The sequence below is a fragment of the Clupea harengus genome, chromosome 16, assembly GCF_900700415.2.
Source record: "Clupea harengus chromosome 16, Ch_v2.0.2, whole genome shotgun sequence".
In the NCBI taxonomy this organism is placed as follows: Eukaryota; Metazoa; Chordata; class Actinopteri; order Clupeiformes; family Clupeidae; genus Clupea; species Clupea harengus.
This window is the reverse complement of record NC_045167.1, coordinates 10585350-10603143: the sequence shown is the minus strand read 5'-3', so window position 1 is coordinate 10603143 and position 17794 is coordinate 10585350. Positions and strand designations below refer to the sequence as shown.

Below are 17794 nucleotides of genomic sequence, written 5' to 3'. Positions count from 1 at the left end.
ATATACCCAATACTCATGTATTCTTTACTTTACATGGTCATCAGACTCACAGTGAACGGCACTTTACTGCTTTCAGTTCAAGTGAGACGAAATATCCAAGTGCGTTTTTTTCACGGCGAATGTCTGTCAGAAAACTCGCCTCAAGGGGATCTCTGGGTCATTCTGTTCAGTTTTCGCACCTCCTTGCATTCTACCGAAAAATCAAAACGTTTGGATTAAGAAAACTCCGAGAAAAATAAATTAATAATTACGTTAATTCCAAACTTTAAAATGTATTAATTGCAACTTAGTTTTACTTTAATTATGGTATTCTAAATCCTCAAAAAGTCTATGATTAGATGATCTAGAACCGAGTCCAGTTGAAAACGCATCTATTCCGAAAGCCTCTTGGGGTAGGCTAGTACGTTCCCCCATAATGCATCGCGCCCATCGTATCTGCGCTGGTGTGAATGCTCTCATGCACTGTAGTTTGCTCCTGCAATCTGAACAATGACTCCACGGCGGTGATAGCGAGCCCATAGAATGCGTTACCCACTACTGGATTTCTGTGTTTTGTTTCTGTTCCAACGTGGTCTTTAATGTACAAATCGTAATCATGTGGATACCGACAGAACACGAGAAATACGGCGTCGGTAAGTTTTCCCGGTTTACCATTGTAACTATTTCACGGGTCTGGGCATTTGCTCCGAGCGCAGCAGCAGCCGGAGTGGAAATCGAGTTTCAATACAGTAGCGGGCTGTGGTAATATGCAAAACTATTTCAGTCAGCCTCAGTTAATTCATTACAAGTGGTCATTGTCCAGTTGGTGGTAAAAAATAATCATTTTTGGGTGTTTAAATAGGGTGATATTCACATTTGCGTGTTTAGGGGAAACACTTGAGATAGTGAACTCGCTGGTTGTTGCTGTCCACGGTTCGCCTCGCCAGGGTCTGTTTTTACGCTACAGTGTTGCCAGTGGCTTTGTTAAACAGTGTTGTCATGTTGTGCTTTTACAACGGATGTGCTACCGTTACACTTACACATGTCGAGCACCACAATAACTTAAACATCTAAAACGGAGTCTTTTTCCCGTTCTTATGTATCAAAATGTGGACGAATAAATAGAATAGGTTTGGAGAACGACCATTTTGTGAAGATGAAGATGTTGGAATTAAACAGCTGTCTGCCCCGTAAATGACCACAGAATTCCATCAATGTATGTCTCCCCCTTCGTCTTTGCCTGGGGGTCTGGTGGGTATTGTTTCAGTCGGTAGCGGTGGGTTGGCTTGCCCGCGCCAGGGACCGAATGGTAAAGAAATCTAGTAGCGAAAACAGAGGGCGGTCAGAGCGTTGGTCAGCAGCCTTGATGTGCGATGAATCTCGCCAGATGTCAAATCAATTAAGTGCAATAGTATAGCCCAAGCAAAGCTGTTCCTTTCTTCCTAACCTGGTAATGTTTTGTCCAGTTTTTTTTTGATTCAAGTCTGTAGTGTCTTGTGTCACAGGGTTTAGACTGTTTTTTGAAGTATCACAATTACCGGGATGCGCTCCTTTCAGCTTTTTTCTTTTGATGTATTCGTTTCTTGTCCTTTGCCCTCCGTGGCTGTCCCAGCGTTTGCTCTTTTAATGTTTGCTTTTTTTCCCCCAACATGCGTTTGCATGTTTCGCTCACAGTGTCAGTTGTGTGGTGTGTTTCTCTCTCTATGTGTGTGTGCTCTCTGCAAAACCGTGCTGTTCAGCGATCTCCATATTTTAATATTTAATACCCCCCTGGAGCTCACCTGAGTCAAAGGAGGCCCGCAGCAAATTAAGCACACCTCGCGTTGTGATGCCACTCTCATGGCGACAGGCGTCTTCTTAGCTGTAGGATGTTTTCAATTAGCCGAGGCTTCGTTTATCTCGCACTTATATAAATACCCTTATAGTCTGAAAATACAAGTGTACGCTGCTTAAGTGGATTAAGAACTCTTATCCCATTCGCAGCGGGTGAAACACGACATGAGACTGAAATTGGCTGACCTCGTCGTCAGGTTATGCAATGAGGGAAGTGCCATGACCTCACCATCTGATTTATGAGGGTTTGCAAGGCCGCTGTTTAATGCGCACCCGCACAGCTCATGACCAAGTGAACAAATAGGTCTGTGGAGTGTGCGTGTGTGCTGATGTGTTTGTGTATTCACTTGTGTTTTGGATAAATGGCATATGGTGCCATGGATTCTTTCACTGCCAAACAAGCACTGCCAAATAAGTTTGCCAGAATTAACCTCCATTTCCTTTTCTGTGTATGAGAAGGAGACTTATCCCTCAATGGCAGCAGTCGTTGTTTATTCTTGATATTTTGTTGCAAGATGCACCTTCCGGCTGGCTCTTGAGTACTCTGAGTCCTGTGCTTTAAATCCTCTACTTTTAAGGAATTAACCTCAGAAATGTGTTACAACACCATTTCGTCACCAGACTTTTGTTGTTGATGACACACAGAAAAGGAAGTCTCAATGGTTATTTTCAGCATGTCAAATTCAAAGTATTTTCAGACTAATGAAGTTTCACGCTCCACCCAAACCACCTGCACTGTGAGTGTGAGGATCTCTGACTAAAGCCAACACAGTCTTCTGATGCCAGTTCCTGGAATTATAATGGCCCAAGCCTCATCTGCCCAAGAGCATATCCTCACTGAGTTGGCTAGCCAAGTAAATGTTCCTTGCAAAATTTCCCTGACGAGTCTTTTACCCCCTTTACCCCCTAGTGCAATTTGCCCCTTAACCAAATATGTATTTGTGGGACTACTGTGCAGAGAGAAAAAAAACCACACACACACATAGGCGCAGTTTTCTCCAGTTTTTGATCCACAGCCAGCGCCTAAGATTAAAATTTCACTGTCTAATTGGAGGTATTGGCGTTTGATGTTGGCGCGCATGGCCACAGCCATCGTCGCACTGGCATGGAAGGGGGTGGGGTGGTTGGGTGGTGGTGGTGGGGCGGGGGTTGCCAGGAGGACCAGTCTGATGAACTGATGAAACATGCATGTAGGGCCAGCCTCCATTAAGGCGTCTATCCCTCATTACTGCTCCTTAACCACAATCCATTGGGTGCAGATGGATATCTATAGCCCACCCACTACTTCTTGCCCCCAACCCCCTACGTCTCCGCTGCCTTGGCTGGAGTCACAGTGTGGGGCTGATGTTTGTGTGAGGAGGAAGGGAGTCGTAGAAATGGTTGGACGTGGCAGATACGGAAACAGCTTTGCCCAAGGGGCCCCAAATGGAGACCTTAAGTGAAGATGTTGGGGAGTACCCACAATCCTTTGGGGCAGTCATCTCCATCCCCCCTTCACTTCTCTGTTCTTCTTCCTCTGCATTGCTTTTAGCTTCACTGTGTGTCTGTGTGGGTGTGTGTGCGTGTGTGCGTGTGCGTGTGTGCGTGTGTGGGTGTGTGTGTGTAATGTGCGTGTTTGTGTGTAATGTATCTTTGTGGGTGTTCATGTATTTGTGTGTTGTGTGTGTGTGTGTGTGTGTGTGTGTGTGTGTGTGTGTGTGTGTGTGTGTGTGTGTGTGTGTGTGACCAGGAAGAACCAGTTCTGGGAGACGTATAATATTCAGTAATATGTGTATAAATAACCACATTGGAGGAAGAGGTTTTGCATTTGTTTGCTTTTACTTCCTCCATGTCGTCTTTCAAGATGAAATGCCACAGTGGGAAAGCGCAGGCTCTTACCAAAAGCTGATTTTTCCAGTCAATCGAGCGTGTCATTGGCCATCAGAAATTCACAGCTCAGTTCATTTGTTTTAATTGTGTGTCCTCAGATCCCTTTGTGGGCCTGTGAATTAGAGGGCTTCGGTGCAGGGGAGTGCCTCAGTTCATCAGAAACATTAGAATGTCAGAGGGCTCACTGAAATACATGACACACACACACACGCACACACACACACACACACACAGGAATATGTAAGTAGAATAAAACAAGACACGCTGGGCAAGCTGGAGTGTTGACCAAAAAGCATTTGTGCACATCTTCTGCCATATGAAGTCTCTTTATGATTGTTGTATTTTGTTGTTTTAACAAGAACAGGAAATGTGTCACCCTTGTTCTCGGTGTCTTGTTACTGTTTCTCCCCTGTCTATCTGTCCGTCCGCGAGCACCCCAGGCCACTGGTCTCGGCACACAGCCATGCTGAAGTGCCTGGATGTAGGATGGTAATGTAATGAAATGTATTCAGCAGCTCTGCGCTCTCCCAAACGCCTCTCTCTCTCTCTCCCTCTCTCTCTCCTCCGCTCTGATAGCTTCGGCTGTGGTGGGATCACTTACACAAGCCCCGGGCTGTACTTCTCTCATCTCGCCCCCTCCCCCCCCCCCTCCATCACCCCCCCCTTCCTTTCTCAAGGGGTATGTATGTCAGCTGGGCAAGGGGGTGTCGGGGCGTGTCAGGGGGTGTATTGTTTAAACCGCCGCCCCTCCCCCCTTCTTTATTACCCCCCTACCACCCCCACCCCCATCTTTTGGGATTAGCAAATTGTTGCCATTCCTTCATTGCGGATTTGTGTATCCCCCCCCCCCTCCCAGATGTCATCCCCAAATGATGCAGCCCACCAGCCCACAAATAATCAACACACACTCACAAACAAGCCCACTTACTGGCGGGGACTAAGAGGGGAGAGGCCCACCAGCACCTCATCACTTTCTAATTGCTTCCTCATTCGTCGGCTAAGCTGTCATCAGCCGTGACGGATGCACTCATTTGGCGAGGAGGTGGAGGAGGGAGGGATTCCCATGAGGAAATGAAGCTCCTGCTCCCCCCAGAGAATGACAACACCAGAGAGAGAGAGAGACAGAGAGAGAGAGACAGAGAGAGAGAGACAGAGAGAGAGCGAGAGAGAGCGAGAAAGAGATCTGAGGCATCATAGTGTAAGGGTAGGATTACACATCTAGGCAAGTACCTACCAGCTAACTATACAATTGTTCTCTCCCTGATCTGCCCCTGATGTGGCCCTGATTTGGCCCTGATGTGGCCTGTATCTGGTGCAGATCAATTCAGTCTGGCTTCAATCTGGGATGTTTCCTCTCAGATGCACCCTTTCCACAGACAGGTGTTTATTTGCATTTAGTGTGTAAATAATTACGGTTTGCCTACCACTTGAATCATCACACAGTTACTTGCCTGAGCTGTGCTGTGCAGGTTGTTTATCAGTAACTTCTAGTAGTACCTTCCAACAAATTACTTGATGTGATGATTTTGGGATGTGTGTGTAGGGGTGGGTTATCCCCCCCAAAAATGAATCTCTTAAACATACAATCACAATCCACAATCTGAATTGCGATCTTTCTTCCAAATGCTGAAATGTACTCTCAAGAATACCCAGACTCAAACCAGCCTATGGACTTTTTTTGAGTGAGTTAAAAGCATCATACAATGTAGACACCAAGGTGCACTTTTTCAATTCTGACACTTTCAGACTTCCCAGTTGTAATCATCAGTCTATAGAGAACATAATAACCATAAATAAATAAATACCCCCCCCCCCCCCCCCACCATATTGGCAGATCCCCTCACCCACAGACCCACTCCCAAAACAGATAAATCCATAACACATGAAGATTTCCATGGTTCGCTGCTTCCATCATATCTTTCCGACTGCTCTCATGTGTCGGTCAGTGATAACCAGCCAATAACCAGCCTCCCTTCTGTTGGCTTGTCAGCGTAGCTCCACACCATCAATGTGTAGTTTGGATACATTAGCAGGAGGATGTAAAATATCTTCAAGATCGATCACAACATAAAATTGTGTGTGTGTGTGTGTGTGTGTGTGTGTGTATGTGTGTAGCTGCACACACTGTATGGAAGACATTTTTTGTTGTGTGTCTCGAGAGTTTTTTGTGATCTGCATCATCTGCTCTGTCTTATTGTATGTTGCACTGTGACCTTGAAGCCCACATCCCGTCCAGTGACATCCCCCACGTACCCCCTCACTGCTCAGTGCTGCTTAGGTGCTTCGTGTGTGTTTATTTACTAGTCTGATTATTTTTAGGCCAACATGAGATGTGCTCAATCGTTCCCTCTTTTCCTCTGTGAATGTCTGCCCTTTTCAGATGAGTAACCTGGCGAGGTGCTGCATTGGGCCTGTTGCACTAACCCTGTGTAAAGGTGCTGGCTTGTGTGGCTGCATCTCTCTCTGTCTGTCTCTCTCTGTCTTTCTCTCTCTCTCTCTCTCTCCCTCTCTCCCTCTTTCTCTATCTCTCATTTCATTATTTTCAGTGCAGGAGAAACACCTGAGGCGCTCACCACAGTAGCCAGCAAGCAACTGATGCGAGGCAAGTGGGGTGCAGAGGTGTGTGTGTGTGTGTGTGTGTGTGTGTGTGTGTGTGTGTGTGTGTGTGTTGGGGGGTGTAGTGAACAAGACTCCAGCCCAAACATGACCTACCAATGCCCCATTACAGTAGGTCCCTGGAGCTTTTGTAGTGGGGCCGTACACACACACACACACACACACACACACACACACACACACACACACTGTGACACACATAGTGACACACATGACACACATGAATACACAGCACACAGCACACACAAACACACACACACACTCACCCAAACACACACACACACTCACACTCACACACACACACACACACTCACACACACACACTCACAGACTGTGAAAGTACACAAGGCAACATCGCCTCCCTGTCCCAGTCTCCCCAGATGCTACAAAGATCTAAGATCACCTCAGATGTCACAGAGAACTGAGTGATATTCCAATGGATGAAAAAGAAAATCCTGCTTTCATTGCTTTATGTATTTGAAGCACAAACACAAAATTGTAGGACAACTCAAATGTGATTTGGTTTCACCTCCTGTTGTTCTGAAACGTTGCCATAGCAATAATTTGATGGGAAAAAAAAGAAACAAAAATAGCAGGAAGGGAGATTTTGTTTAGCTGTCGCATTTTTTAAATGAGTCACTGTGCGCAGTCGGAGGTTAACGACATGGCAGATTATGAATTCAACCCCCCCCTCACACACACACCTCCTAGCTCTGACTGGCATGACGGAGTGTGTCGGAGGAGAGGAAAAAGACCTCTGTGAAGGAGGGATCAATACCTGCAAAGCTGGAGGCAACGGACCTTAGGGAAATACCCACATCCTGCACGCTGATGCATGCATTAAGGATCTGTTAGTTCATAGCAAAAAAGTCTTGCTATCAGCATAGTCTACAGTCACACAGGTGTGTTGGAGAGATTAGGTTCCCTGAATATTGACGGACCCTTCAATATTCAGGGAATTGGTGACCCTTGACCTGCAGGCCAGTCTCTCTTGCCTAAAATGGCGGTTCCCTCCTGAAGGCCAGAGTTCCCCATTTCGTACCCACATCTGTGATTAAACGTGCCACATTTTGTTATTGATGCATTAATAATCTCTTATGAATGCATATTACGAGTGACATCAGTGTATGTGTGTGCGTTTGTGTATGTGTATGTGTTTGTGTGAGTGTGTGTGTGAGAGAGAGAGAGGTAGGGAAACTGTGTACGTGTTTGTGTGTGTGTGTGTGTGTGTGTGTTTGATTTGTGGTGTGAGAGGTTATCTTGCAGTCTCTGTTCCATTGCTGCTGGCCATGTTGGTGTCAGAGGAAGGAAAAAAGAGATGAAAATAAAAAATAGAAAATGGGAAGTAGCCGACAGCTCCCTGAGTCATAACCATAGCCCTCGCTTATGCTGTCGCTCTCCTCTCTCGCTCCCTCTCTCTCTCATCCCCTCATCCACCCCTCCCCTGCCTTCATCCCTCTCTCCTCTCCTCTTCCTCTCATCCGCCCCCTGTCCTTTCCCTGTCTTTCATCCTCTACTCTCACTTCTGCTGGCAGGGAGTGAGCTGTTTTCGGAGATTGGAGGTTACACTCTGTCTCAGCTTATCTCTCTCCAGTCCCCTGTCCCTCTCTCTCTCTCTCTCTCTCTCTAGTCCCCCCTCTCTCTGTCTCTTTCTCTCTATCTCTCTCTCCAGCCCTCCCCCTCCCCCTCTTCTCCATCTTTTTCTCTTTTCCCTGTCTTTTCCTCCCTGTCTCTTCCCCCCTTCCTTCTCTCTGCTTCTCTCTCTCCTCCCCTCTGCTCTGTCCTCTCTATCCTTTTTCTTTCTCTTTCTCCTTCTATGTCATGCTCCTCTTAGTCTTGTCCCCTCTGTTGTTTTGGTGTGCTAGCCTGTATCCCGTGGACTTGTTTTGACGGGTGTCCTGCTGTCTGTCCGTCTGGGGTTTGTGTGTGTGTGTGTGTGTGTGTGTGTGTGTGTGTGTTTTTGTGGTCCGTTGATCTGGGTGGGAGCGTGTTCTGATTTCCTGCTGGTAGTCAAAGGGACTGGGTGTGTGTTTGGGTGAGGTAGGGAAAATATGACTGTAATGTTAGGCTGTGTGTGAATGTGTGTGTGTGTGTGTGTGTGTGTATGATGAATGGAGAGTGCCTGGGCCAGAGCCGATATTACACGTCCTGCTCCACTGTCATAACAACAAAAGCATACGCGCCCCTACACAGGCCGCCAATTTGCCATCCATTCAGCAGTGCTAAATACCCCCAACAGACAGCCCAGAATCAGTACACTCACACACCACACACCTCTCACACACCACACACCTCTCACACACCTCTCACACACCACACACCTCTTACACACCACACACCTCTCTGGCCTGTAGTGCTTGACAGTGCATTTGCACAAAGCCTGGAACAGATGGCCCTCTAAACATGCTTGCCTTGCCCCTTGCTCTTTCTTGTCCTTGGTTGTGTGTGGAGAAGAGGAGTGCTCTGTAAGGACGCTGTATGATTCTGAGCGGAGTGTGTGTGTGTGTGTGTGTGAGTGTGTGTGTGTGTGTGTTAGCAGGGCCTGGTGTCTGAGTTGCTATGATGGGTGCCACTGTAGCCATGCTGGCTGTAATTGTGTGCTCCTCAGTGAAGCCCGCGCGCTGCCAATGTGAGGTGTTTCATATAAGGCTGTGTGCATGGTTTCTTTTCTGTCTGCTTTTTGGGCTGTCTTCTGCTGTTAAACTCTGTGCCTTCCCCCTGCATGTATGTGGTTTTGTGTGTGTAAGAGGGAGCGAATGAGGTGAGTGAGTTAGTGTGTGTAGGTGTGTGTGTGTGTGTGTGTGTGTGTGTGTGTGTGTGTCTGTGTGTGTGTGAGAGAAAGAGAGAGATATAAAACATTAATATTCCCTCAGACAGACACAAGGCTTTCTCAGCCTTCACATCCTGTCGCTGACAGCATGTGTGTGTGCAGAATATGTGTGAGAATGTGGTGAATGAGTATGAGTGTATACACAACACCTGACTGTGTGTGTGTGTGTGTGTGTGTGTGTGTGTGTGTGTGCGTGTGTGTGCGTGCACTCGTGGTAACACCCATACACACCACTTTGTCCCGCTCTCAGTTGGAGTAACGCTCCGACTCGCAGTTCACCTTGGTGGCAAGCAGAGTCATCAGGCCTGTCAGCTGGACGTTCTGATTGGCCCGTGGTTGTTGAGCGGCATCTATCAGAATGGGTTCTGCGATTCCGGTGCTCCGAGTGTGGGTGTTCTATCTGACTCCAGGCCCGAGTTCTGCTGCTGTTCCATCTGACAGCTTCCTCCTCTGCCCAACTGTGTCACACACCACTCGTTAACCTCTTCCATATCCCGTCCTGTCCAGGCTGACAGATTCATAATCATTTCTTCATTGTATTATTTTAGCTTGGGCGGAATGTAAGGTGCAGTAAGTAGTTTTCTTGTAAAAAAAAAAAAGGAAAATGCGTCTGGACTTATCATTGTGTGTCATTATGGTGTGACTGAAGGCATGATGAGTAAACTGTGTTTCCCGTTATGATTGTGCGCTTTACACACTTTGTTTGTTTTAGCCCTTTTTATGAGTTTGCTTGTCCAGGCCCAATAAATAATCAACGAATGCATAATCGTGACCCAAACAAAATGGAGTCCTTGTCAAACTTGAATCATTTCGTTGTGTGTCATTATTCACAACAAAAATCACTGACTGCATCTTTAAATGGCAAGATACGATGCATTGTTTGTCTTCTCTGTCATTATCTTTTGGTCGTGTTAGCGCAGCTGTCGTTCTAATGCCTCACAGTTGGTGGCAAACTAGTTTTACGGGTTAATGCATTTATCATTTAAGGCCTTTCACTGGTCCCTTTGGAGCTCACAGCCCCAGTCTACTCAGTCATATCAGAGCAGACCAGCTATAATCATGTGGCTCAAAATAAAGTGATGTTGGAAAATATGCAAGAAGCTCCTATGGTGTTGGAGACTATGCAAGAAACTGCATATAAAACTGCAAAAGAAACTGCTTTTGATGAATAGCCTGTGATAACGCCACAGTGGGGTCTGTAATGTCCCTGTGAGGCCTTGCCATGCAGGGGCAATACATGCATATTAACTGTATGAATTGTGGTTGTTTCTCTTATCAAGATTTGTGTGATTTCATGTCACTGAAAGAGAGAGAGAGAGAAAGAGAAAGAGAGAGAGAGCTCACTCTATCATAGAGAAAAGAGTCCTATCCCCAAAGGCACACGCTCTCCATCAGGTTTGCACGTAGTGTACGAACCAAAAACTCACTAGACTGAAACCAGCCCGACTCAAGACACCAGCTTTTGAATGAAGCTGAAAAACATTCAAGTCGGCTGCGGCTGCAGCAAGCCAACACTTAAAGGCAGGCTGTTTAATTTATCGAGTTTGCCATACCTCCGACTGCTACGCGCTCCACATTCGTCAGTGTAAAACCTGTCCTCTGGGACTGCACAGCCTCCACTGTGTGTACGCTGTTAAAGAGTAAGCTTTTAAACCATTAATGGGGGAAATTGAATTTTTTAAAGGATTTCCTGAATTAATAAGGCATTCTCCTGTAATAATGGGGGAGTTGATTGAGGCCCTTTTAGCTGTGGATCAGTGGTGCTACGTGGGAAATGTGGGACGGGAGCGCTTGAGCGGTAGTTACTTGGCATGTCAGCTTGCTTTATAAGCTATGAAGCTCTTTTTGGTTTGTTTTTGTCTTCCGCAATCATTTCAGTGGGGATGGAAAAAAAAAATTAGAAAAAAAGATTTGAGAAATATGCCGTGTGGTCCAGAGACATGCTGCTCATAGTTCTGGCACATTCCGGCACCGACCAGAGATGTGGTGAGGCTTCGAGGTTGCAGCCGCGTGCATCCTTCAGTGTCAGCCTGAGAAGTTTGCATTGGCCTCGAGACTCTCCACCGACAGGCAGAGAGAAACCAACTCTCCTTTGTGTGTGTGTGTGTGTGTGTGTGTGTGTGTGTGTGTGTGTGTGTGTGTGTGTGTGTGTCCGTGTGCGCGTGTGTGTGAGCCACTGGGCTGGGAAAGGCCCGTGTTGTTGCTGTCTGATGCACACTTCCTTTCATGGGGCGATCTAATATAATATAATGTGAGCTGCCGGGGAGGGGGGGGGGGGGAGGCAATGCAGAGATAGTGCAGCCTGGCCCTCTGATGACAGGCCAGAGACAGGGAGGGAGCCTCAGGCCTAGGGGCCACGAACATGTGCTGTCACACTGTATACAAATCCCAGCCTGGAAAAGATGGAGTCCAGAGAGGGAAAGAGAGAGAGTGAGAGAGAGAGAGAGGTTTAACACTCCTTTATGATTAACCATTGTCATACACTCCCATAAAGTTACATCACTATTACACACCAATACAAAACCCTCAAACACAAGGCTTACATCTTTCCATCAACTACAAAAGGAACCCCTCCCCCTCCCCCTCACACTTTCAGAACCACATTCCCCTCATTTGTAACATCACACAACACTCCCCCACCCCTCCCACCCACACACACACACCCCAAACAGCAGATAGCAGGGCCCAAAGTTGCCTGTCAGAGAGAGATGGAGAGAGAGAAAGGGGAGAAAGAGAGAGAGAGAGAGAAGGGGGGGAGAAAGAGAAGGAAGGTAAGAGAGATTCCAAGAGATAGAGAGGAAGAGCTCTGTGTCAGTGGATTAGCTGGTTTGTCTTGTATAGATGTATGTGTGTTCTGGGGCCACGGTAGAAGCGGGCCATGGCTCCATGTTGGCATAGAGTGCTCTGCCACTTTAGCCTTACGCCTCTGGCACACTGCGCTGCTAACTGCCAGTCCTGTCTTTCTGCCTTTGAGTATGCTTTTGATAATGGGCGTCAACGGTCAGTGTGGTGTCATCCATCGTTGGTGAGTGGGCTGAAAGTGATGACCAGAAAGTTGAGCCGCTGTAAGCTGAAAGCATGTGAGTTTACCCTTGGCTTAGAGAGAGAGAGAGAGAGCAATGGAAAACAACTGTCCTTCACCCCATGTTCTGTTAACATATTGACATAATGTAATTATAGCCTACATTAGGTTACTATATAGTACACATGTAGCCTCCACTTTGTGAAAGGGTTAAAAAATCTAATATTTATGTCTGTGACACATAGCCCAGACTTGGAAACTGCGGTGAGAGGTGTTATGGAATGTTGCTGCTATGATGTCAATATGACTATCAAAACATGTTTTTACCGTCTGTTTTTGCTGAGAACCACTGATCTCATGCTTACCTCACGCGTGAAAAATAGACTCCGCACTGAAACTCTGGATGGCTCGCCTGAGTCGAGCCTGAGACGTGCTCGAGACGTGCGTCTCACGCAGGCAGTGCTCGTGCTCTAACCTTGTTAACATGGGTGCTGAAATGAAAATGAGCAGGTAACTCAGTCGCCATGTACTCGCACATTAAGGCAGTGTGAAATGGGCCCTAACCGAGATGAGATGAGAGAAGAAAGAGAGAGAGAGAAAAAGAGATAGAAATAGATAGAGACAGAAATAGGGATGGAGACAGAGAGAGAGAGAGAGGGGGCAATGAGCTTGTCACTAAAATGTTTGCATTCGTGGTGTGACCGCAGTAGAACTTCCCACTGTATCCCACTGGGGTGCCGACAGAAGGGCCACTCTCTGCCAGGCCGTGACGGCTAAACACAGTCTGCCTTCTCAAGGTCGAACCCAAACACAGTCTGCCTTCTCAAGGTCGAACCCACAACTAAAATAGAGAGGAGGCCCATGTGTTTCAATTATGGAGACGCATCCGTCGCCAGAGTGACAGATCGATGGGCTAGGATTACCATGTGTTAAAACTCTCAATCCACCCCATTAATCTAAATGTAATGACATCCACGGAGGGTGGGAGACGGGTGTGGACAGGCCCAGTGTCATGCATACACTTCCTGTTTATGGTAATCCCGTTAGGATGCTCTCGTCTCCGGGGTATACTCCGACATGCCCGAGGCGCAGCAGGCCCCGCGGTCACATGCCCGTTTCATGTTCACGCTTGAATGCACACGCCAGCCTCAATGTCATCTGTGCTCCAAGTTAGCATAAAGTGTGTGTGTGTGTGTGTGTGTGTGTGTGTGTGTGTGTGTGTGTGTGTGTGTGTGTGTGTGTGTGTGTGTGTGTGTGTGTGTGTGTGTGTGTTAGTGTGGGGGGAAGGAGTGTGGGTACTATGCTAAAAATACTGTGGCATGCATTCCGGCTTATGATGATCATGTATGTTGGAAACAACAGTGTGTGTATTCATCAAGTGGATTGCAGGGCTGTCGTCATGGCAAGTGTATGGTTACCTTGGAAAGCATAATAATAGTCCAGACTGCGTGACAGAGACATTGCGGCTTCGAGTTGACTGTCGTCGTTGTCGTTGTTGTTGTTTCTCTGAAATGCAATGGAACGTGGTTGGGACAGAGTGTCACGGCCTTGAGGTGCTACTGGGGCTCCATCTGAAGTGAGCCCTGTGGTGGAGGAGAAGACCATAGAGCTTATCAGTGTGTAGACCTCAGGTTAGAAGACCATAGAGCTTATCAGTGTGTAGACCTCAGGAGGGATCGTCATGGATCAAAGATTCCGACGAAACCCAACACAGTTGTAATTCCTGCCCCGAGCCCTCAAACACTTCCCAAGTCAACACGGAGGCCATTTGGTAATCTGGTTATGGTTATGCGGTGATCCGTTTAATTCTTGCCTATTTACTTCTGATATTTATGAGAGTGTTGAATCAACATTGTCATCATCAACAAAGTCACAGGGCTGAAAATGATATGTTCTGTGTTTTCTCCTTTGCCTCGTTTTTTTCTGGGTGGAATAAAATGAACGTGTTCTAGGCCCTTTGTGACTTCTCCATGTTCAAGAGCCTTGTATTCTTCTATGGAGAATGGGGGGGGGGTCAGGGAGGGGGGAAATGGTTAGCGGAGGAATGTTGTCAGTTGTCAGACAACCTGCAGAAGCCTCCTGGTTCCCTCTGGATTTGGTCCATAATCCTCTTTCATGGGCTTGGCTGCAGTGGTGCCAGTTGTGGCGCTGCCACCAGGAAATAGCAACAAACAGGAACAGAAGGGATCTCTCTCACACACACACACACACACACACACACACACACACACACACACACACACACACACACACCCACCCACCCTAGTCTCTCTTTCCCCCTCCCCTTGTCCCTCTACTTCCGAGACATGGTGTTCCGGCTCAAGCGCGGTACCTGTGTGAGAGGACTTGTAGAGAGAGAAAGGAAAAGAACAGGAAAGAAAGGGGGATTACAGAGGAGAGAGGGGGACACATGGTGCCATCTGGAACACAGTGCTGGCTTGGATTTACGGGCTGGAGGGACACCCTGTTCCTCTGGAGGGGTCTGTTGTCTGGCACTGGGCTTTGAGTGTGGAGACCACTGAGTATGTGCGTGTGTGTGTGTTTGTGTGTGTGTATGTGTGCCCGTGTGTGCATTGGGGTTTGTTGTCTGGCACTGGGCTTTGAGTATGGTGACTACAGGGAGAGAGATGGACACTGTGTGTGTGTGTGTGTGTGTGTGTGTGTGTGTGTGCTTGTGCATGTGTGTGACTATGTGACTATATGTGGGTGTGTGTTTTTTTTCTTCTCTTTTCATCAGTTGTATGACAGGGACCTTAGTCTCCTGTAGAGGTATTCAAATCTAAGCTTGCATAAAGTCTAAAAGTGAGTATATGTATGTGTGTGTGTGTGTGTGTGTGTGTGTGATAAGTTTGTGTGTGTGTGATGAGTTTGTGAGTGCTTGGTTGTGCAGCACCACTCACTGAAGCTCATTACAGTGGCCATGCCCATCACCCCCTGGGCGATTCGTAAAAGATGTTGCCTTTTTCCCTTTTCCGTACGCCACCCACCCGGAAAAGTAAACGTGGAGGAGGGGAGAGGATGAAAACATTCTATTAATCATACCATCCTTTTCCTTCGCCCTAGTAACCTTACACACACACACACACACACACACACACACACACACTCCTCTTTTCGCCTCTCTTTAAACCTCCCTGTTTGGTTGGCAGCACTCTGTACTGCTCTGCTTTGCTCCTAGTTGATTTAATTACAGACGCTTTTAGAGGGTGTAAATGGTTTCCACTGACCCACTTGAAGGTGGAAACTGGGGCGTCAACCCCCCCCCCCCCAACACTCAGCAACCCCCCCCCCCCACACACACACACACTCTGTCCCTAACTCCACTCCATTGATTTTGGCTGTACAGAACTCAGCATGAATAAATTAGCCGAGCTCATCCTGTTAGCATGAAAAGACTCGGAATTGCTCCAGTCTGTGCCAGAGAGAGACAGATAGAACTGTCTATTTTCCCCCTTGGTCTAGTCAACTTCACCATTCTTAAATCATGACTAGAATGAGGGCATGTTGAGGGATTTCCCATTAGTGGTGGGTAGTTGACAAGAAGGAGGCTGGTTTGAGAAGTTGCTTGTTCTACTCTGAACGAATCTGAGAGGATGAGCTGATTCAACCCTTGAAGATGTTATCGTCTCTGGTCTTGTTGTTTCCTCAGCAACTGAGTCTTGATGCTGCGATGAATATACAATCCTGTCCAAAACGGTCTTGTATGACCACCATTACAAAAATAAATGCTCTGTATTAAGTGTCTCAAGAGACCATCGTCCCTGCTTGCCAGTGACTTTTTGAGTGCACATTGACAGGCGGGCTTGGAGTTGTACGGTGGCTATACTGAGCTAGCAAGACATGCTAGCGTGGCTTCCAGCTCCTTTTAGAGCTCTCTCTGTCACAGTTCTGCAGAGTTCCTCTCACTCGCTCTCGCTCCCGCTCGTTCCTCGACCCTTAGCTGATAATCCCGCGTGATCTAAGGCTGGCATGCCAAGTTCAGCAAAACAGCCCTCCTCTCTCTCTCTCTCTCTCTCTCTCTCTCCCCCCCCTCGGACCCTTGCGACAGCTGAACCTCTTAGCCTGTTAGGAATGTTAAACCATGTGCGTGTTCCCCTCAGAAGCCCAGCGGTCATGACAACAACAGATCGACCCCCTGAGTTGCTCTGGGTTTGCTTAACCGGCTCCAATCTCGTCCCGTTCCTGATGAGAGAGAGAGAGAAAAACAACCACGTTGCCTTAAGATGCTCATCACAAATTCTTGGTGCTCACACCAGCCTGTGTGTATTTGTGTTGATGCCGTTGATGTCTTTGGCCTTCAGATTAGAGGCAGGGAACCCACTCCCACTGCTTGTTATCTATGGCTGCGAGTCTGTGTGTGTGTGTGTGTGTGTGTGTGTGTGTGTGTGTGTGTGTGTGTGTGTGTGTGTGTGTGTGTGTGAGTGAATGTGTGTGTGTTTTATGTGCCCCTGCCTAGACAGCTATAGGATTTCCAAGGCAGAGCTGTATCAGTGGGTGGAAGTCGAGGTGGCGTTTATTGATTCTCCTAAGCTGAAGCAGATGTTGGCTCCGGCTGGAGGGACCCGGGGCATGCCAGCGGCTTACGGCCCCAGCGCCTGGCTCCCTCTCTCGCCCTCTCGTCCGCCGCTGCCACCGCCGCCACCACCCTGCCCTGATGATGAGGGCATTCTCCGTGCGGGGAGGGGAAGGAATGAGAAGCGCACCAAGCACGCTCGCCCCGACCGCAACCGCTCGCGCTCGTGGTCTGACTCCGCTCCTCCTCCTCCACTTCATCTTCCTCCTCATCCTCCTCTTCTCTCTCTCCCTCCCCTTCTATCATTGTCTGGGATGGAAAGAAATGTAAAAATACGACGAACACGAGGAATCCAAAAAAAAAAAAAAGGAAATGAGTCGGATTCCTTTTTTTGGCCAACCCTGACTGGAAGAATGTGACTGCATTAATTCCTCTTTTCCACATGGCTGCTCGTGGCAGCAGATCTGGCTGGTCTGTGCTAGTCACTGCTGACCTATGATTAGAATTCCCTGGCCTTCGCTCCAAAACCCCTAAGCATTTGTGCTGTGAGGTCTGCACACTGGAAACCAGCGCTGTTGAACAGGGCTTGGACCAGATCTTCCTTACATTCCTGTGTGTGTTCATATTATACCATACATAACATGTTGTAGATGCCTTTTGTGTGCAGTGGCCCTCGCTGTAGGCTACAGTGGATACTGATCTCTTGTTTACTTGTGTTTCTTGGAAAATAAATCCATCATCCTTGAATAGCTAACCTCCATGGCCTCCCTTTCATTACAGTTACAGCGCTACACAAATAGCTTAGCCTACTGTATGAAAGAGAATGTGCAGCTGAATTTACATCTGACAGATGCAATGTTTTAAAGTGCTGTAAGGGACCAGAACAGTTTTTGCTGACTTGCTTCTTGACCACTGCAGCTTTCCACTCCTCTCTTCAGTATGCTGGGCACATACAGGCAGAGATTAGCGTCTATGTGTGGATGTGCTTATCGTAGCATGTTTGAGAGAGTCACATGTTAGGAGTTTTGACATCAAAAATATAGTGCCAATGTCCTGAGCTGCAAACACCAGATCAGATCTTTGTGTCAAGGTGGCAATCCTCATAGGTTGCTATAGTAATGACATTGCACCT

The 17794-nt window shown here is 47.5% G+C and overlaps 1 protein-coding gene across 1 annotated transcript in view; it reads left to right on the top strand.

Moving 5' to 3' along the window:
* The first annotated feature begins 376 nt into the window (after positions 1–376).
* dock4b (dedicator of cytokinesis 4b) overlaps positions 377–17794 on the top strand; it is a 147098-nt gene continuing 129680 nt past the window's right edge. The window contains 1 exon segment of the mRNA XM_031583158.2: positions 377–632. Coding sequence (XP_031439018.1) covers positions 596–632 — 37 coding nt within the window. The 5' untranslated portion in view covers positions 377–595.